This window comes from Belonocnema kinseyi, chromosome 2, assembly GCF_010883055.1.
Source record: "Belonocnema kinseyi isolate 2016_QV_RU_SX_M_011 chromosome 2, B_treatae_v1, whole genome shotgun sequence".
Lineage (NCBI taxonomy): Eukaryota > Metazoa > Arthropoda > Insecta > Hymenoptera > Cynipidae > Belonocnema > Belonocnema kinseyi.
The window spans coordinates 86,103,357-86,124,577 of record NC_046658.1 but is presented as its reverse complement, the minus strand read 5'-3'; the positions used below and the strand labels follow the sequence as shown (position 1 = coordinate 86,124,577).

The 21,221-nt window shown below is 31.3% G+C and overlaps 4 protein-coding genes and 1 long non-coding RNA gene across 6 annotated transcripts in view; 4 read left to right on the top strand and 1 right to left on the bottom strand.

Annotated features, from left to right (window-relative positions):
• Positions 1–5,651, top strand: part of LOC117182862 (zinc finger protein 254-like) — a 16,075-nt gene extending 10,424 nt beyond the window's left edge. The window contains exons 5-10 of the mRNA XM_033375973.1: positions 420–596; positions 679–1,119; positions 3,511–3,657; positions 3,741–3,938; positions 4,825–4,977; positions 5,060–5,651. Coding sequence (XP_033231864.1) covers positions 420–596; positions 679–1,119; positions 3,511–3,657; positions 3,741–3,938; positions 4,825–4,977; positions 5,060–5,595 — 1,652 coding nt within the window. The 3' untranslated portion in view covers positions 5,596–5,651. The remainder of the gene's footprint in view (positions 1–419; positions 597–678; positions 1,120–3,510; positions 3,658–3,740; positions 3,939–4,824; positions 4,978–5,059) is intronic.
• A 1,473-nt stretch (positions 5,652–7,124) lies between these two features.
• Positions 7,125–9,331, top strand: LOC117167171 (zinc finger protein 404-like). Of its 2 annotated transcripts, XM_033351898.1 has the most exons (3): positions 7,125–7,280; positions 7,361–7,769; positions 9,284–9,331. In XM_033351898.1, exons 1-3 carry the CDS (start codon positions 7,220–7,222, stop codon positions 9,318–9,320), a joined length of 507 nt encoding a protein of 168 aa, XP_033207789.1. In that variant the 5' UTR covers positions 7,125–7,219; the 3' UTR covers positions 9,321–9,331. The 2 variants fall into 2 exon arrangements, with proteins under 2 accessions (XP_033207789.1, XP_033207788.1); XM_033351897.1 differs by lacking the exon at positions 9,284–9,331 and having other exon boundaries at positions 7,361–8,292.
• A 3,478-nt stretch (positions 9,332–12,809) lies between these two features.
• LOC117182861 (zinc finger protein 676-like) lies at positions 12,810–13,906 on the top strand. Its single transcript, XM_033375972.1, has 3 exons — positions 12,810–12,852; positions 13,145–13,312; positions 13,395–13,906. The coding sequence occupies exons 1-3, from the start codon at positions 12,810–12,812 to the stop codon at positions 13,904–13,906; spliced, it is 723 nt and encodes a 240-aa protein (XP_033231863.1).
• A 360-nt stretch (positions 13,907–14,266) lies between these two features.
• LOC117167180 lies at positions 14,267–15,903 on the bottom strand. The gene is made up of 3 exons (XR_004466361.1): positions 15,804–15,903; positions 15,187–15,275; positions 14,267–14,679 (listed from the first exon to the last, which is right to left on the bottom strand). It is a non-coding gene; the product is annotated as an uncharacterized LOC117167180 (long non-coding RNA).
• A 1,569-nt stretch (positions 15,904–17,472) lies between these two features.
• The window catches only part of LOC117182860 (zinc finger protein 189-like), a 22,293-nt gene continuing 18,544 nt past the window's right edge, over positions 17,473–21,221 (top strand). The window contains exons 1-3 of the mRNA XM_033375971.1: positions 17,473–17,566; positions 18,002–18,169; positions 18,248–18,421. Of these exons, the coding sequence (XP_033231862.1) occupies positions 17,473–17,566; positions 18,002–18,169; positions 18,248–18,421 (436 nt within the window). The remainder of the gene's footprint in view (positions 17,567–18,001; positions 18,170–18,247; positions 18,422–21,221) is intronic.

Here is a 21,221-nt window from a genome sequence, read left to right as displayed (position 1 = left end):
AGAGGGAGCTCTTCTTAATATTTTGACACCAAAATCATGTCGATACACCTTACCGACTGCGAGTAAAGCCACCCACGCTTTAACTTGACAGACTGTATTAACGTGATTATTGGACATTAAATAGGATTTTAAATTCGATTTTATTCTAATTTAAATTTCTTAAATTTTTATATTCTGGACGGTGCTATAAACCTTTCAAAGTCTATGCTGATTTCTAATAGGTATCTACTGAGTGGTCTCATACTGTCCGTCGGCAGAGAAGAACACGAAAGTATGAAATTTATAAAACATTTGTTTGACGCTATTAGGAAATATAATTCGGTGTTGTATGTGTTGTTAAATATATCTGTATTCGCTACAAGATAAGGAATAAAAGCGTGGAAAATTATTTTTTTTAATTTATCTTTTTCATTTTCTAGATCAACAGAACTTCATGTGTGAGTCGAAGAAATCAGCACAAAGACGAGATGGCGGGCCATATTATTTTAGAACTACTGGCATATCATTTGAAAATAATTCTGATGTCAAGGATTTAAATTCCCTAATTAAATACGAAAATGACGAAACAGTGGAAATCAAGGAAGAAATCGGCCAAGGTATGTCTAGATTTATAGTAAAAATATCTTAATCGAAACTATGAAATAAAAAATTGCAAATTAAATCTTATTATATTTTCAGACCAAGAGTCGAAAGAAGCAACAGGAAAAAAACGTCATGAAAAATATGAGTTAGAATTTTGTACAGTACAAATAGTTGAAGACGATGTGTTGACTGTCAACAGGAAACTGCAGGCCCCAAAGAAGCGCCGAATTCTGGATTTAAAACCAGACAAGAAGCACAAATGCGAAAAGTGCGCTCGAAGCTATAAAAATAAATCTCATTTGAACCGTCACCAAAAATTCGAATGCGGCGTCAAGCCACAGTTCACTTGTCAATTCTGCGGCAAAAGCTTTAAACAGAAAAGTAGCATGAGTTCCCACGTGGGTGTCGTGCATCTTAAAACAAACTTACAGACGAATCAAATGAGACATAATTGCGACAAATGTTCTCGAAGTTACTTTAGTCGATCAAGTTTATATGAACATAAACGCTTCGAACACACTGAAATGGGACCACATTGTATTTGCGATTTTTGTGGCTATACAACTAAATGGAAAAATCACTTGTCAAAACATATTATAAGAGTTCATCAGAAGTAACTCAGTACACGAAACTTCAAACATATGGAAATTTGTACATAACACTCTTTTTCAAAACTTTTTTTTTATTAAATTAAATAGCTATTATTATTATTATTATTATTATTATTATTATTATTTAATGAATTTTGGAAGATTCTGATTTTCGAATACTTCAAGTGTTGGATTCTCTTTATTTTTATTTTAACTTTGTTGAGTTGATATTTTTATTATTTATTTTGTAAAAAAACATACGTATACTAGGTCGTATACTACTACCGAAGAATAGTGATAATATTAAACTTTAGTTTTACTTGAACTTAAATATATTGAACCGTCATTTAGAAATTTATATTTTCGACTGTATTTAGTCTGAAAGGTATCATATATGTGATGCACTGAGCGGTTTGAAATCACAAATCTTTGTAGAAAGATTTTACTTATGCCCCAAATAAATACATTTATGACATTCGTTAGAATTTTTCTATTTAACCTTGATATTAAATGTCATTCGTTGGGTACGGTTCTCTACGATTTTATACGGTTTGTTGGTGGGCGATTCCATATTCATTGCTGACTTCGAAGCAAGATCACTCGGTGGAAAATGAAGTCATACATTTTTTCAAATACTCATAAATTTGCCAAAAATTCAAGAATTTCTCCAATTTTTTACTCGAAATTCAGAAAATTTTGGTGCGTACTTGATTTATGACTCAAAATGTCCAAGCATGTTTGCGTCTTGTTTCATTAGGCGATTAACGCTTAAATTCTGATGGTAGGTTACTGTTTATTTGAATCCTCTTATAAATGCTTTTTGCAAATATATAGAAACTGTAGTTGTTTTAAGCTGAATCTTTTTAAAAATTCACTAATGACTGATATTATCGAAACACTAACCGGGGATCAATAAAAAATGATCTGAATCATAACTAAGGTAAAGTAAACATCATTCTAATTCTACTTTAACATATTTCTTTGACGCTATTAAGTAATGTAATGTGATGTATGTGTAAATAAATATACCTGTATCTTTTATAGGACAAGGAATACAATCGTCGAAAATTTTTGAATGTTACTTTAAATTTATAATTTTCTAGCGCATTGGAGCAAGAAATCCAGAGAAGAACTTGTCAAAACATATTATTTCACGTCACCGAAAGTTGAAACTCGCTTTATCAAAATGAGAAATTATTTGTTTTATTTGCAAACTAATTATCGCGGATTTATGTAAATAACCACGTTTTGGGATCACATGCATTAAAAAAACAGGTCTTATGATGGTATTTGTCTGTCTGTCTGCCGTTATTGTCGTCTCCATACCGGATAACTTTTGAAAGACTAATTGTATTGGATTGTGCTTTCAATAAAAGAGTATTCACAATCATCAAATTACAGTTGTTGATGGTTTGACCTCTAATTTTTAAAGGTCCGTTCATAAATGTGGGAGAAGTACAAAGACCTAGCGCGAAGTGCGAGATAAATATATTTTTGAGCGCGAAGCGCGATTTTCAACGCGCTATTCAAATATAATGTTGTGGAAATCACAACATTATACTAAATGGATAGCATCGGATCACCAACTGGGTAGACGATTAAAAATTACTCTTGACTTTTTAAGGCGACAGCTCTATCGAGAATGTAGAACAACTATTTTTAAAAGCCGATAGCATTAAAAAGTAATTATTATAATCTTAGAAATCGTTTTGTTCATATGATTTAACTGTAGTTTTTCTCAAAAGAAATCATAAATGTGAGGTACAAATAAATATATAACATTTGGTAAACAATTTTTTTATCTAACCTTGAGATTACGTACCATTCGCTGGGTACTTTATGTCTAAAATTGTGTAAGTTTACTTTTGAAGAATGAAACAAAAGCTCTCTTTTCATCTAAATTACCTTCGCAAATCATGTGCATGACCAGCGCAACCGGTTTCATAATCAATGTCACTTTGAAACATAATAAGTCGGTTGGGAAATGAGCCTATACATTTTTTCAATTTGCTAAAAGTCAAACAAATTTTGTGCCTCAAACTTAAATAGGAACTGTAAAATTTTTTGTCGAATCTCCCAAAAAATACACTAACGATGGATAGTATCGGAATACTAATTGGGTGATCTTAAAAAAGTAGATTTGTCTTCGAAAGGCAATAAAGTCGCCTAGAAGAAAAAGAAAAATATTTGAATTAAATTGTTGGAAAACATATTAAATGCTGCATGAAATGATCCTTAGCTACAGTAATTTGGACTAGTGGGCATTGAATTATCCATGGAATAAGGAATACAATAGTCCAAAATTACTAAATATAATTTTCTTTTTGTAATTTTCTAGATCAAGAGAGTTTAAAGAGGGATCCGAAAAAATCTAAAGGAAGACAAGATGGTGGGCCGTATTCTTGTATAACTACTAAAATACCTTGTCACAATAATTTTAACGAAAATAACGAAAATGTGGAAACCAAGGAAGAAGTCATCCAAGGTAATAATACATTTTAAAATAAAATATATAAACTAAAAATATGAAATAAAAAATTGTTAATTATTACTTTTTCTAATTTGCAGATGAAGAGTCGACAGAGCAAATGCTAGATATAAATTATGAGTTAAAATTGTGTGCCGTAGGTACAATACAGCATAAAGTTCAGGATTTAAAGCTGGAAAAGAAATACAAATGCGAAAAGTGTGCCCGAAGCTATAAATGGAAAGAGAGCTTGAGTCGTCATAAAAGGTACGAATGTGACGTGAGACCGCAGTTCTGTTGTAAATTCTGCGGCAAAAGCTTTACACAGAAAAGTACCATGAGTCGCCATGTGGGCGCTGTACATCTTGAACCAAAATTACGTACGACGCAAACGAGGCATAATTGCGATAAATGTTCTCAAATTTATAACTTGCGATCAGATTTATATCGACATAAAATTGTAGAACACGCAGAAATAGGATCACAATTTATTTGCGAATATTGTGGCTACATAGCTAATCGGAAAACTAATTTGTCAAAACATATTATTTCACTCCATCTCAAGTAGTTTAGGACACGAAACTTTAAACCACGAAACTTCAAAGTATAGACTAATTTTTAAAACACAACCAACCGGATGATCACCTGTTTCATACCGTAATATTGGTTTTCGCATTACAACAATTTATGTTAATATTTTAAAAAGCTAATAGGCGGTTTCTTGACGGAAAACCACTAGGTATCGAGGAAAGAAAAGGCACTTCTGAAAAGGTAATACATTAAACTTTCAAAGTTAACTATATTACAAAAAACATTACCATTCTTAAATATGCTTATTTTGTATTATTCAATGTGTACTGCATGCTATTTGTCTGTTTTTTGTGTGAAAAGTTAAATTTTATTGAAAATAGAAAACTTGAGCTTCGAAGTTTTTAAATATTTATTTAACGCCATTATGTATTGTGATTGCTAGGGATGTGCAAAAAACTCAAAATAGCTTAAAACGCTCATAACTGTTCGGATTAGCTCCAACTTGATTCGATTCGAAAAAAGCTGACTCGAATCGATTTTTTAAGCTTTTTGCACACTGCTAGTGATTTTTTATGGCTATGATTTGAACGTATATTATAGAGATCATAATCTTTAAAAATCACTAATTGAATCTTTCAACTAATAATTTCATAGATCACCAGCACAGGAATTGGTGGAAGAAATCCACAGGTGGCCCATATTCTTGTACAGTTACTAAAACTCCTTCTGTCAATAAATCTGCTGACAAAACTTTAATCGAATATGACAATGATGAAACTTTGGAAATCAAGGAAGAAATTATTCACGGTATGATTATATTTGTAAACAAAAAATCGTAACTAAAACTATGAAATATACCATTCAAAATGTCATTTTATGAAATTTTCAGATCAAGAGACAACAAGCCAAAAGTGCAATAAAAAATACAAGACAAAGTTGTGTACTCCAAATGTAAGAAAAACGGATGTTTCGGTTGTTAAAAGAAAACTCCGGAGCCAAAGAAAGCCGAGAATTCAGCAACCAAAACAGAAACCGGAAAATAAATACAAATGCGATAAGTGTGCGCGAGCCTATCAACAGAAACAGAATTTGACTGTTCATCAAAAATTCGAATGCGGTGTCATGCCACAGTTCACTTGTCAAATTTGCGGAAAACAATTTAAAAGAGCATTTCACGTGCGCAGCCACATAAATCACGTGCATCTTAAAAAAAACATAAAGACGTCTCAAACCAAGCATAATTGTGATAAATGTTCTCGACGTTATCACACGTCAACTGGTTTAAGTGACCATAAACGTGTAGAACACGCAACGGTAAAACCACAATTTACGTGCAATATTTGTTATTATAAAACCAACCGAAAAGTATGCTTATTAAGGCATATTACTTCACGTCATACGATTGAATTCAGTATGCATACATAGTTATCAAATATATACATATATAAATATATCATACATAAATATAATATATAAAATCGGGTGTTGCTTGTTAAATTGAAGACTACTTTTCACTTGAAATAAAAATTTTTTTACACGTTATTTAGAAATGTATATTTCTGTCATTATTAAATCAGAAAGAAATCATAAACGCCACTTATAGAAGTCGATTTAAATCAATATTTGTTGCAAATTAGGGTGTACTTCTTTTACACTAAAATTAATTCCTGACATTCCCTGAAAAACTTGTTTTTATTTAATCCTGAGATTCAGTATCATTTAGTAACTTTTCTGTTCAGAAGTGAAACAAAATTTTTTTCTATGTACACTCCCGTTCGAAATTCTAGCGCGGCTAGCGCAAGCGGTCATAAAAGCCAATGATGACTTCGAAACATGTTAACTCAGTCAACAAAGAAAAGATATAAATGTTAAGAAAGTTTCAAAATGCTGGTTCGAATAACCAAGTTTTTTTTTAATTCAAGAAGTTCTCGAACAAAACTTTATACACTTTAGGCCCCATAAAAGCTGATTCGGTTTAAAAAATTCAAGAACTAGCGCCCGATGCAGTTTTCATGGGTCAGGGCGAGAGACGGCTGCGACTCTCGCCTCGGAATTGCCGCAGTGTGCGAGTACTCAGTCGTGTATATGGCGCAATATTATGCATTTGAATTGGAATAGTTTCAAGCGGCACTGACTGTTTACGTTTCGAGGATACCGATTACGTAACGAGGCAAGTACGAGGCAACCACCGAAACTGTTATATATGGGACTTGGGAGTGTAAATATTCATGAATTCCCGATAAATGAACCCTTATTGTTTCCGTACGGTGTCCCTCCATCCGAATATGCCCCTATCCTATCCATTGAATTTCATAAAGAATTTGGGTTTATTTGACCATGACATTCAATCTAAAACTTGGTTATCTTTTTTCACAAATTAAACAAAAATTCTCTTTTTTTATCGATACTAGGTTTGGAAATTATGCGCACTAGCGTAAGCAGTTCTAAAAACCACTGGTGATTTTAAAACACTGTGGTTCAGTCAGAAATAAAGGTAGACATTTTTTTTTAAACTGTCAGAAACTTAAAAAATTCTTCGTTGAGTGACCTCTAGTATAGCTGTTTTTAACTTCTTAAAGATGATATATCACACTTTTTTTGATCAAGAATGTCTCACAATGTTCTAAATGTTATCTTAAATGTAGGACAATAAAACTTCAAAAGAATATATACGGGTCATTGCTTCTCCGAGTCATTTCATAAATGTTTTTCGCAAAGATATAGACTGATATAGAGACTCTACTCTTTTTGTTTTTGTAAAATTGAATCTTCCTACAAATAGAACAGAAAATAATTAAATTTAGAATATCTGTATTTCTCTAACAATATTTAGTAATGTTAGGTGATTTTTTATGTGTTATTAATTAATTCTGTATCTGCCATAGGATAAGGAATAAAAAAACTCGAGAATTACAAAATACAATTTTCACGTTGTAATTTTCTAGGGAAAGAGAATTCCAAGAGTAAGAAGAAATCAACAAGATGCAAAGATCGTGGGCCATATTCTTGTATAACTACTGACATACCTTCTGATAAATATTCTAATGCCATGACATTAATTGAATATGACATTGACAAAACTTTGGAAATCAAGGAAGAATTAATCACAGGTATGAGTAGATTTAAAATAAAAATATGGTAACTGAAAGTGAAATATAAAATTTAAAATCAAATTTTGTTGCATTTTCAGATGAAGAAACAGTTGTAGGTCAGAAGGAAAAGAAGTACGCATGTGAAAAGTGTGCGCGAAGCTATATACGGAAAACGCATTTGGATAGTCATAAAAAATTCGGATGTGGCGTCATGCCACAGTTCAGTTGTCAAATCTGCGGCAGACTATATAGATGGAAAAACGCCTTGAAGCACCATATAAGTTCCGTGCATCAGAAGGCAGACTCGAAGATATCGCCAGTGATATATAATTGCGATAAATGTACTCGAAGTTATCGTGCGTTAAGTTCTTTACATCAACATAAACGTGTAGAACATGCAGCAGTCAAACCACAATTTTTTTGTTATTCTTGCGAATATAAAACGAATCGGAAATCAAATTTGTCTAAACACATTACTTCACGCCATTCGCAGACATTGAAAATAAGGTATAAATGCGACAAATGTTCGCGAATTTATCATTCGGTAAGTGGTTTAAATCAACATAAATGTGTAGAACACTCGGCAGTCAAATCATAATTTACTTGTGATAGACGCAAATATAACTTGTGCAAAGAAATTACTTCAAAACATGTCAGTAAGTAATGATTATTATCTTGGCGAAACTCTATTTTTCCTTAAGAAATTTTGCATACTAGTTGAGGCAGCTCTTTTTTGTATTACTATAAATACTCTTATAAATGTATATTCTATATTTTAAATTACTTTTTGTCAAAATCACCACTTAATACTCTATTTTACCTTTTAATGGTTCCAAAAAGTGAATATACTCTCCATCGATAATGACATGAATTAACTTTCACATATGTATAATTTTTTATTTATAATTTTGTAAATTATGTAATGCAAATTCTGAAATTAACGATTTAAACAGAAAGTTGGCAAGAATAGCCCGATTTGAAGTTCCTCCACGTTAACGCAATGTCTGATAATATTATAGAATAATGAATGTATTCTGTCCTGAGTTAATAAAACAATATATTTTTTAGTAGTTAGATACCTTCTTGTATCTTAATTTTAATTTAATACTTACTACCTTACGTATTTGTAAGTGTCCATCTTCTTAATCATAGAAATGGTACAGGAGTACATTTAGAAATAACATTACAGGAAGTTGATCCTGTGAAATATTCGAATAATATAAAATTACAGTATGCGTATGACAAATTTTATTTTTCCATGGAATGAAACTTCTTGAAGAAAAACTACGAAACAACGAGGCCTTTTTTTAGTTATAAGCTGACATATTTATAAAATTCTTTCAATGTTAGTAATTCAATATATGATGATGAAAGTTCTCTCCAAAGCAAAAATAATTTGTGATAGGAATTCATATGTTATGATCCTATTGAGGATGACAACATATAAAAATTTTTAATTCTGTTAAATGCGGTTTAATGAGGGAAAATTTTGAAGTAAATATAATTTTTTCCTTTAACTATAATTGTTAATATTTTAATCCAGAAGAATTATGTTTAACTCGAAGTACACAAAAGGAAATCCCGAAAAATTCCTCCTACGGCCAAATTCACCTCATATGGTAATTTTCATCCATTTCATGCATCCATTTCAATATACACCTTTTTACCGGGATCTTCGAAATTCTTTGCAGAAATTTAGAAAATCTGTTCGTCTATATTTTTTTGTGAAAAGTCGAATCTTCTTGAAATTAGCAGTGAAAGATTTAGAATTTAAAAACATTATTATTCTAACGTCATTAATTATTCTAGTGTAAATAAGTAAAACTACATTTTCTGTAGAATATGAATTAAAATCATCGAAAGTTTATAATTGAAACTTCGACGTTGTAATTTTCTAGAAGAATAGAGCAAGGAAAAGGCGAAGAAATCTAGAGAATGTGATGGACCATATTTGTAATGAAACTATTTTAATTAAAAATAAGAAATGAAAATTTTTAAATAAAATTTTGGCAAAATTTCAGATCTAGAGCCGAAGAAAGTTCAGGCTTCTGGCAATAAGTCTGCTGCCATGGCTTCAATTGAACACGACATCGATGAAACTTTCGATACTAAGGAAGAAATCATCCGAGGCATGTCTAAATTTGAATTAAAACTATCTTAAGTAAAGGCATTAATTACAAATTTCAAACTATATTTTCTTTAATTTTCAGGTTAATAGGTTCTCGAAAAAAATTTAATCAAAAATATGTATCAAAATTTCTATTGTAGGTATAAGAAAAGATGATACTTCGGCTGGTGACAAACTGCGGACCCAAAAGAAAAAAAAATTTTAGGAATCAAATCCGGAAAAGAAGGACGAATGTGAAAAGTGTGCTCGAATGTATAAACATAAACACGGCTTGACTAATCATCAAAAGTACAATTGTCATGTCAAACCACAATTTAGTGGTGAAATCTGCAACAGACAATTTAAACATAAATATCACCTGAATAGACATATAATTCTTGCGCGTGAGAAAAAAAAACTAAAAAAAGTTAGTATCGGTGTTTAAATGCGTCACATGTTCTAGAATTTATCGTTCGTCAAGTGGTTTAAATTTACATAAACGTGTAGAACATTCAGCAGTTAAACCACAATTTTTTTGTTATTGTTGTGAATATAAGACGAATCGGAAAACCAATTTGGCAAAACAAATTTCTTTACTCCATTTACAGACATCATAATAAAGGCGAAAATATTCCTGAATTTATCTTTCATTTAGTAGTTTAAATCATCATAAATATGTAGGACCTTCAGTATTCAAACCCTAAAATACTATTGATAAACGCAAATTCATGTTCTAAAAACATACTACAGTGAAGCACGGAGATTGTGCTACAGAAGTTAGTTCTTCTGAGAATTGACGCCGTACCGCCGGGATGAGTGCGATGATCTTCTGGGGGGGGGGGGCATGACAAAACAGAAAAAGAAACAAGAGAGAGAGAAAATATACGAAAGTTGCCTGATATAGGTTAACCGTCAGCCCCAAAACCGGCACTAACTTCGGGGTTCACTGTACTTCAAAACATTTCAGTAGGTAATAATTATTATCAAGGCAAAACTTTATATTTCCTTAGAAAATTCTGCATGATGGTTGAGAAAACTTTATTTTTGTATTATATTAAAAACTCTTATAAATTTATATTATATATCTTAAATTACTTTTTGTAAAAATCACTACATAATAGTCCATTTTAAATTTTAATGGTTCCAAAAAAATATATGTTCTCTCCACTGATAATTACATGAATTTATTTTCACAAATGTATAATTTGTCATCTATAATTACAGTTAAAATCTTCTATAGCGCCGTTTTTGGGGCTGACGGTGGGTGGGAACTAACTCATTATAGCCCACTTCGCTTTTGTTTGTTTACGCTTAAGTGCACGCCTGAGTGACAATTGCAGACGTTACGCAGCTCCTGTTACACCGACCTGCGGCGCGGAATCAATTCTCGGAATAGCTGTAGAAGAGAGGGCTATTAAAGGGTTTCACTGTATGTAGGTTATGTTATGCAAATTTTGCAATAAATAATTTAAATAGAATGTTTGCAAGAATGTCCATATAGACCAGGTGCATCAGAAAACAGACGCAAAGAATTCGGTATTAAACATAACGCGAATTCCAACCTTAAAAGCTGATTTAAAGTTTATCTACTCAATTGCAGTGTCTACTAATATTATAGGTTAATGAATGTATTTTATTTCAAGTTAATACATCAATTCCTTTTTTAAGAGCTTATATCTTAATATTAATTGATAACTTGTTGCATGATGTTTTTGTAAGTTTCCATTTTCTTAATCATAGAAATGGTGCAGGGGTACATCTGAAAATAACATTAGAGAAAGTTGATCCTGTGTAATATTTAAATAATATCAAATTTCAGCATGCATATTACCAATTTTATTTTTCCCTGGCAAGAGACTTCTTTGGGAAAAACTGTGAAAAAATGAGGCGTTTTTTCATTATAAGCTGATATATTTATGACATTCTTTTAATCTTAATAATTTAATCTTTTATAATGAAAGTTCTGTCCAAAAGAAATCAAGGTTTAGCGCAGGATAAGAATTAAAATCCTCTAAAATTACTATTACTCATTAAAATCTTAGTCTTATAATTTTCTAGATAAACAGAATTCCAAGAATCAGTCGAATAAATCAATAGGAAGACTAGATGATGGATCATACTCTTGGCCAACTGCTTGCATTTCTTCTTTCGAGAATCCGAGCACCGAGACTTTATTTAAATACGAAATTGATGAAACTTTGGAAATCAAAGAAGAATTAGTCATAGGTATAACTTCTGCATTTAAAGTTTCTTAAATAAAGCTATGAAATAAAAAATTGTAACTTACATTAAAAATAATTTCAGATCACGAGAAAGCTAAAGAACAGAAAAGTAATAAAAAACAGAAAATTGACACTTCAGATTCGAAAAGGAAGTACAAATGCGAAAAGTGCGCCCGATGCTATATTGGGAAAAGCGGTTTATACGCTCATCAAAAATATTACTGTGGCGTCATCCCACAGTTCAAATGTACATTCTGCGACAAACAATTTAGAGAAAAACGTAAACTGAATAGACATATAGGTTTGGTGCATCAGAAGGCAAACTTAAAGACTTCGGTACTGACGCATAAATGCGACAAATGTTGGCGGTGTTACCGTCGGTTAACTTCTTTATATCAACATAAACGTTTAGAACATTCAGCAGTCAAACCACAATTCACTTGCGATATTTGTGGCCGCAAAATGAAATCAAAGGGTACCTTGTCAAGGCATATTTCTGCAAAACATTTTAAGTAAGAATTAGTATTTTTTTTGTATTAAAAATTTTTGTTTACGAAATAGTAAATATATTCAGGTGTATCAGAAAAGAAACGCAAAGAAGTCGATATTGAACTATGAATGCGAGAAATAATAAGATGTAATATGCTATACATCTTCTTTCTTATTTATTATCAAATGGCAATATATGATCATCTGTTAAAGAAATTAAATTTTAATGATTGTATTTATTTGATTAATACATTTGTGATTTTGTAAGCAATTATCATAAAAGGAAGTCTCTTCTACTTGTGATATGCTTAAGTTGTCCACGCTATTTCTATTCATAAATTATAGAAAATTTTTTACACATCGAATTTCAAACTTGAAAACCGATTTGAATTTAATCGTAATAGTATACATTAAGGATTGTATTTTGTTTTAAGGTAATAAAATAATACTTTTTTGTTTGTGAGATACTTCTTGTTACATGAATATTAAATTAATATTTACTGCATGAAGCTTTTGTGTTTGTCGATATTAAGCATAAAATTGGTGCAGGGGTATATATGGAAATTAAATTGCAGAAATTTAGTCATGTGAAATAGCTTAATAATTTTAAATTTAAACTTCCAAATTAAAAAATTGTATTTGTTAATGACAAGAAACTTCTAAGAAGGGAAGTGCGAGCAAACGAGAAGTTTTAAGATTTTCAACTAAATATATTTATTTAACATGATTATGGTTGCCTTCGTTTTTCAGCTTAGTTTGAGCAGCAAAGTAGGTAAGTGTTGACAGTAGGGTACTTTACTATCCTAGGCCGGTAAAGTGTACTCTAACGGCCATGGGAAATACGAATTAGGTCTGCGCGCATGCGCGTCCATTATTTTGACCCACGCTTACTGCTCTGCGCGGTATTTGTCCCTTTGAACAAACCTCAAACCTGAACCGCAATATCAGGATAATCTGATAAAGGCTTTTTTTAAAAGTATTCTATCCGGGTTTAGTGCAGGATAAGAATTAGAAACATCTCAAATTACTATTACTAATTGTAACTTTCATCTATAATTTTCTAGATCAAGATAATTCCGAAAGTGATTCGAAGATTGCTACAAGAAAATTAGAAGTTGTACCATATTCTTTTGCAACTGCTAGCATTTCATCTTGCCATAATTCGTGTGCCAAGATTTTATTTAAATACGAAGTTGATGAAACTTTGGAAATTAAGGAAGAAATCATTCAAGGTATGAGTGTGTTCATTATCAAATTATCGGAAATAGAACTTCAATACATAGAATTTTAACTTACGTTTTGTTAATTCTTCAGATAAAGAGGCAGTTACAGACCAAGAAGGAAATAACTATCAGTCAACATCCTGTTCTGTGTATATAAGAGAAGCTGATATTGTTGCTAATGAAAGTAGAATGCCAACCCAAGAGAAGCAGAAAATTCAAGAATTAAGGTCGGAAAAGAAGTACAAATGCGAAAAGTGTGCCCGAAGCTATAGTCGGAAAAACAGTTTGTACAGTCATCAAAGATATTACTGTGGCGTCATACCACAGTTCAGATGTAAATTCTGCGACAGACGATTTAAAAAACAGCATGGCGTGAATAGACATATAGGTCTGGTGCATCAGAAGAAAATCTCGAAGACGCCGATACTGATGCTGAAGTGCGACAAATGTTGGCGAAGTTTCACTCGGTTAGATTCTTTAAATCGACATGAACTTTTAGTACATTCACCGGCCAAACCACAATTTACTTGCCATAATTGTGGCTTCAAAATGAAATCAAAGGCTGACTTGTCCAAGCATATTACTAGAAAACATCTCAAGTAATAATAATGACTCCTTTTTTTATTACTGATATACCTTAAATTACACTTGGTGAAAATTACTACCTAATACGGGCATAAATCTATTTGTATAAATTTATAATTATAATTATGCAAATTATGTTATGTAACTTCTTTGATAAACGATTTAAACAGAAAATAGGCAAGCATGTAAATATAGATCAAGTATATCAGAAAAGAAACGCAAAGAAGTCGATATTAAACTATAAATGCGCCCATTTATGCATTCTGATTTATTACCCAATGTTGATACACAATCATGTAATAAAGAAAGTAAATAGTAATAATTGTGTTTATCTAATTAATTGTAAACATTTTATTGGTTTTCAAATTAATTCAAAATTAACTGCATGCTTCTTTTTTTGTCCTTACCTTTTTTGATTTTAAAAATAGACTACTACATACGATAATTTAATTAGATGAAAATGTTGTAAACCATTATCGTATGTGGCTTTCAGATCTTTTAATAGTTATATGTTTAAGATGTCCAAATCATCTTTATTCATGCATTACTGAAAGTTTTTTTTTTTACACAGTGCATTCCAATCTCAAAATCCTATTTGAATTTCATTAACGTTATTGCAGTTTCTACTGCATAATAGTATACATTAACGATTGTATTCTGTTCTAAGTTAATAATGTAATGCGTTTTTTTAAAGTGAGATTCTCTCTTTTACTTAAATATTAATTTAATATTTACTGCATGATGCTTTTTGGTTTGCCCATCTCGAGCCTACCCGTGGTGCAGAGTTACATCTAGAAATAAAATTATAGAAATTTAATCCTGTGAAATAAATTTTTAATTTCAAATTCTATTTTTTTATAATCAAAGTTCTCTCTAGATAGAACATAATTTGATACGGGTTATTACTTTGGAATATTAATTGATGAAAGTTTCCTTTGAATCTCATCAAATTCTTTTCGAAATTTATATTGTAAATTACATTTTGTCGAAATCACTACATAATACTCAATTTTACTTTTTAAAGGTTCCAAGAAACTACATATTCTCTCCAATCAGTCCACCGATATGGGCATAAATTAATTTTCATAAATGTATTAACTGTTATTTATAATTACGCAAATTCTGTTATGAAAATCAAAAAACAATCTTGAAAAAAGTCGGTATTAGTTATAAGGCGAATTGCCATGTGAAAAAACGATTTGAAGTATCTATTATATTTGAATTCTGACTTAGTACAACAATACATTTTTTTAGAAGGTAGATATTTTCTTGTATCTTAATATTAATTTAATACTTACTGCATGTTGCTTTTTTTAATGTGCTCATCTTCTTAATCATAGAAATGGTGCAGGGGTACGTCTGCAAATGACATTGCAGACATTTTATCCTGTAAAATATTTAAATAACATAAAATTACGACATGCAAAGTACAAAATCTCATTTTTTCCTGGCAAGAAACTTCTGGAGAAAAATGACAAAAGGAGACTTTTCTGAATTATAAGCTGATATATTTATGACATTCTTTTAACTAATTAAATTTTTTATAATAAAAGTTGTGTCCGAAGGAAATTTGTTTTGCTATATGCTGTTATTAATAATTCTGTCAAGGCTTCGCGCAGGATAATGATTAAAAAAGTCTAAAAGTACTATAACTAATTGTAGTTTCAAACTTATAATTTTCTAGATAAACAGAATTCCAAGAGTGAGTCGAATAAATTATTCAGAAGACTAGGTCCTAGACTATATTCTTGTCCAAGCGCTTGTACTTCTTCTTGCAAGAATTCGAGTGCCAAATCTTTAGTTAAATTCGAAATTGAAGAAACTATGAAAATCAAAGAAGAATTCGTCTTAGATATAGAACTTTTACAATTAAAGTTCCTTCAATAAAACTATCAAATAAAACATTTGAACTTACATTTTTCAAATTTTCAGATCAAGATACAGCTACAGACGATAAAAGTAATAAGAAATACGAGTCCAAATTGTATGCTGTCTACATGAGAGATGCTGCTGTATTGGCTGTTGAGAACAAACTGCGAATCTATGAAGAGCAGGAAATTTACGGTTCAGATTTGAAGAAAATTTACAAATGCGAAAAGTGTGCCCGTAGCTATATTCGGAAAAACAGTTTGTATAGTCATCAAAAATATTACTGCGGTGTCGAGCCACAGTTTAAATGTAAATTGTGCAAAAAACGATTTAAACATAAATATCTCGTGAATAAGCATGTAGATTTGGTGCATCAAAAAATAGACTTAAAGATCTTGGCACTGACACATAAGTGCGACATATGTTGGCGGAGTTACACTCGGTTAGATTCTTTAAATCGACATAAACTTTTAGTTCATTCACCGATCAAACCACAATTTACTTGCGATATTTGTGGTCGAAAAATGACAGAAAAGGGCCAATTGTCCAAACATATTGCTTCACAACATCTTAAATAATAATTATTACTATTTTTTGTAATACTTATATATACCATAAATTACTGCTTGCAAAAATCCCTACGTAATTCTCAATTGTCCTTTTTAAAGATTTAAAAAAATTGAATATACTCTGACCGAATTCATTTCAATTTAGGCGGGTTCTAAACTTGAAATCGTAGAATCGCTGGATGACAAAATATGTTGCTTTTTAGAACAAATTAGGCGATAGGTATTTTTGCGATGTGTGAAAAAAATTTTTTCACGAAGTCATGCGAATTATATTTTTTCTTTGTTCTTCAAAAAAGTCTCCAGGTTTGTTTTTAAAGTTATATAACTTTTGACATAATTGATATATTTACGATTTCTTCCCACATTTATGTTAAATTTATCGCCTTCTTTCGAAATCCGCGAGAAAATGTAGAGAAATGTTTAAAATGAACAAAATAGCGGTCCTTTTTCTGAAAATAATAAAAGTCGATTTTCTAAAAAAACCGACACTTATATTTTTTGTTGAATTCGTTTATTGTAATGAAAGTATCTTATGAGTTTTATGCGGGCTAATTTACTTTTGTTGTCAGAACAAATTTTTTCATAAAATCAAATGTTCGTATTTTTCTTGCTTCTTGCTTAGCTCGCATACAAATTATAGAATATCTTTTTTATATAAATAAAAATTTGTCAGAAATATTAAAAAAGAAAGAAAATTTGGGCTTGCCCTTTTTATAATAGTACAAATTCAACAAAAACTTGACTAGAAATATAAGTGTGGGATTTTGGAGAAAATAGACTTTTAGTATTTTCAGGAAAACTTCCGCCATTTTATTAGAAGGCGATAAACTTAAACAGAATCAGAAAAAAGTCTTCAATATCTCAATTAAGTGAAAACTTATGTAACTTTGGAAGAAAAATTGGCGGTTTTTTGAAAAATTAAGAAAAAAAATTCAAATTCGAATAACCTCATGAAAAATTCTTCTTTCACAAATCGCAAAAATAGGTATCGCCTAATTTCCTCTAAAAAAACAACATATTTTGTTCCCGAGAGATTCTGTGACTTCAAGTGTAGAACCTGTCTGATTTGAAATGGTTTCTGTCCTCTCCATCGAGAACATGAATTAATTCTTATAAATTTATAATTTGTTATTTATTATTACGTAAATGATGTTAAGCAAATCAGAAAATAAACTTAAAGAAGTCGATATTTACTATAAAGCGAAATCTAATCTCAAAACCCGATTTAAAGTTCAGCTACGTTATTGCAATTATTAATAATATTATACAATAATGAATGTATTCTTTTCTGAGGTGATAAAACAATACATTTTTCAGGAGTTGTTGTTATTGTATTGTATGTTATTGTATTGTTATGTTATTGTTCAGGAGTTCTTGTATCTTAGAAATAATTAATTAATTAATGCATGATGCTTTTTTGAGTGTGTATCTTATTAAGCATAGAAATGGTGCAGGGGTACGTTTGGAAAGAACATTACAGGGATTTTATCATGTTAAATATTTAAATAATATGAAATTACATTGATATGTTTCTAAATTATAATCTGATATACTTATCACATTCTTTCAATTAATTCAATGTTTTATGATTCTGTCAAGGTTTCGCGCAAGATAAGGATTAAAATCCTCTAAATTCACTATTAATAATTGTAGTTTAAATTTTATAATTTTCTAGATAAATTGAATTCCAAGAATGAGGCGACTGAATTAATAGGAAGACTTGATAGTGAACCATATTCTCGTGCAACTAATTGCATTTCTTCTACTGAGAATTCGAACATCAAGACTTTATTTGAATACGAAATTGATGATACTTTGGAAATCAAAGAAGAATGCGTCCTAGGTATGACTATTGCTAACAAAGTTTCTTTAATGAAACGATGAAATGAAACATTCTAACTTACATTTTTAAAATTTTCAGATCCAGATACAGCTCCAGATCAGAAAAGTAACAAAAAATATGAGTCAAAAGTGTGTACTGCCGATATAAGAGATGATATTATTATAGCCGTTCAAAACACACTCCGTACCCTTAAAAAACAGGAGATTCACGATACAGATTCGGAAACGAAGTACAAATGCAAAAAGTGTGCACGTAGATATAAATGGAAAAAGCATTTGAATCAGCATCTAAAATATGAGTGTGGCGTTGTGCCACAGTTCCAATGTAAATTTTGCAAAAAACGATTTAAACATAATTTTAACATGAATAAACATATAAATCTGGTGCACCAGAAGTCAAACTCAAAGACGTCGCTACTAATACATAAGTGTGACAAATGTTCGGAAAGTTACAATCTGTATAGTTCTTTACATCGACATAAAGTTTTAGTACATTCGCCTGTCAAACCACAATTTACTTGCGATATTTGTGGCTTCAAATATAATGTCAAGAGTACCTTGTCCAGACATATTAATAAAAAACATCTCAATTGTTAATCATTTCTCTCTATACATTCTACTTAGAGTAGATGATGAGAATGTATTCGGTAAAGCCTAAAGAGCTTTAACAAAAGAGAATTCATAACACAGCCACACAAAAAAAAAGTGTGCGGATCTGGTAACAAGACACACGTATTCCTATGGATTTTGGGGCGCTGAATTCAAATTCGGTATCAAAAATCACCCTTCACGTCATGGTTGAGCCATAACCTCAAAAAATAACGAAAAATCATGCACTGAGGCAAATATACATTTCAAAATAGTGCCAGTGATGCAAGTTTTCACTTCAAAAGCCTGTCGACAACTGTGAAGGATCAACCCTTGTGTGATATCAACTTATTTAACATAACTTTACCCAACAGAACCTGACCTCACCCAACCTGAATTAACAGAAATTTATTGAACTACACGTAAAGCTCTGGCAGCATATTTTCCCAGTAGCAAATCTGTGCTACATCGAATAGGTCAACTCGCACCTAACCTAGAAATAAATCTAACCTAGCCTAACCTAACCTCACGAAACACAATTAAACTGATTGTGTTGTCCCGTTGTGTTTGCGTTACCGTTTCATTCAGCTTTGGCTTAACCTACATAGAGGTTTAACCTATCCTAACCTAGCAAAACTTGACCTAACCTAACCGATTACGCTGGCAACCCTGTTCTTGCGTATAGTATAAATATATTCCTTAAGTTTAAGAAAAGCAGAGAGAAAAAATTTTGGAATAAAACTCTTATTCATTTGCATGTTTAAGTTACAGTTCTACATTTTAATTGATACAAACATTGTCAGGTTAATTGAAATGGGGTCAATTCTACTTGTAGTTCAAAGTTTCTTCAAATGAGTAATGTGCGTCTAAATTTTTAACCACCTGTAGTACAATTAAATGAATTTTATTGTGTTACAACGGGAACACTTAAGTTAAGTTGTGTTGTCTTAAGCAAAATTTCGTTAGGTTCTGTTAAGTTAGATTCATTTGTTGGTTAAGATCGAGTTAACCTATTAAATATAGCACACATTTAAGACTGAGAACCGTACGCTTAGATAGCTACACGTGTGGTTGAATATCATTCGGCTAGGTTAGGTTAGGTCAGGTTTTGTTAGGTTAGGATAGATTAAACCTCTATGTAGGTTAAGCCGAAGCTGAATGAAACGGTACCGCAAACACAACGGGACAACACAATCAGTTTAATTGTGTTTCGTAAGGTTAGGTTAGATTAGGCTAACAGAGCTTTACGTGTAGTTCAATAAATTTCTGTTAATTCAGGTTAGCTGAGGTCAGGTTCTGTTGGGTGAAGTTATGTTAAATAAGTTGATATCAGGCAAGGGTTGATCCTTCACAGTTGTCGACATGTTTTTGAAGTGAAAATTTGCATCACTGGCATTATTTTGAAATTTATTTGCCTCAGTGCATGATTTTTCGTCATTTTTTGAGGTTATGGCTCAACTATGACGTGATGGGTGATTTTTGATACCGAATTTAAATTCAGCGCCCCAAAATCCATAGGAACACGTGTGTCTTGTTACCAGATCCGCACAGTTTTTTGTCTGGCTGTGTAATCAACAAATTGCAGTTTTCGATGCTTTGTCCTTTTATTTTTAGAAGGTCTGTGCAAAAATGTGGGGGAAATGCAAAGGTCGAGCGCGAAGCCCAAGAACCAACAGTCGCATGCATTAGGCACGCTCATATGAGCGAAGAGAGCCGCGCCTGATGAGTATTTGCCTACCCCGCGGGCGTATTTTTTGTATTACTCTAGTTGAAATAACTACATAATTCTCAATTTTACCTTTTGAAGTTTTCATAAAAGTAAATATAAGCTCCATCGATATGGCCACGAATTAATTTTCGTAAATGTATCGTTTGTTATTCATAATTATGCTAAAGTAAATAAATAGTAATAATTGTATTTATTTACCCAATACGAAGGAAATTTTCTCGGAAATTTTTTAAGCATTAATCATAAATGGCTTACGGCTGTTCTACTTGTAATATTTTTAAGTTTTCTACTATATTTTTATTTATAAATTAGGAACAGTTTTTCCACACATCGAAATCCAATCTCAAAAACCAATTTGAATGTTATCTACGCTATAGCAATTTCTACTACATAATAGTATACACGATCGAATGTATTCTGTTTTAAGTTAATAAAATAATAGTTTTATACATTTTCATCCTAGGAAGTATTAGATTTGTGTACAACTTGCCCCCTCCCCTCCACGTTTTTGTCAAATGTCCACGTTTGGGGACCTCCTGAATCCGAAAAACAGGTTTTAATTAATACTTCTGCCTGCCTGTGTGTCTTCATTTTTCTTTCTGTATGTCTGTCTGCCTGTAGATTTTAGTTTGTTACAGAGCATAATCTAAGCAAATTTCAGAACTGCACGGCCCAGCCTTTACACGAAAACTAAAAAAAAAAAAGGAAATCATTCGCTCGAGAAATCACTTTTGAA

Excerpts from the sequence above, each read along its gene's own strand:
- LOC117182861 (XM_033375972.1), top strand. The coding sequence starts at position 12,810 with ATGGTTGCCTTCGTTTTTCAGCTTAGTTTGAGCAGCAAAGTAG. Across the intron at positions 12,853-13,144 it reads TAGTTTGAGCAGCAAAGTAG|ATCAAGATAATTCCGAAAGT; the intron begins GTAAGTGTTGAC and ends ATAATTTTCTAG. Across the intron at positions 13,313-13,394 it reads TAAGGAAGAAATCATTCAAG|ATAAAGAGGCAGTTACAGAC; the intron begins GTATGAGTGTGT and ends TTAATTCTTCAG.
- LOC117167171 (XM_033351897.1), top strand. The coding sequence starts at position 7,220 with ATGACATTAATTGAATATGACATTGACAAAACTTTGGAAATCAAGGAA. Across the intron at positions 7,281-7,360 it reads CAAGGAAGAATTAATCACAG|ATGAAGAAACAGTTGTAGGT; the intron begins GTATGAGTAGAT and ends TTGCATTTTCAG.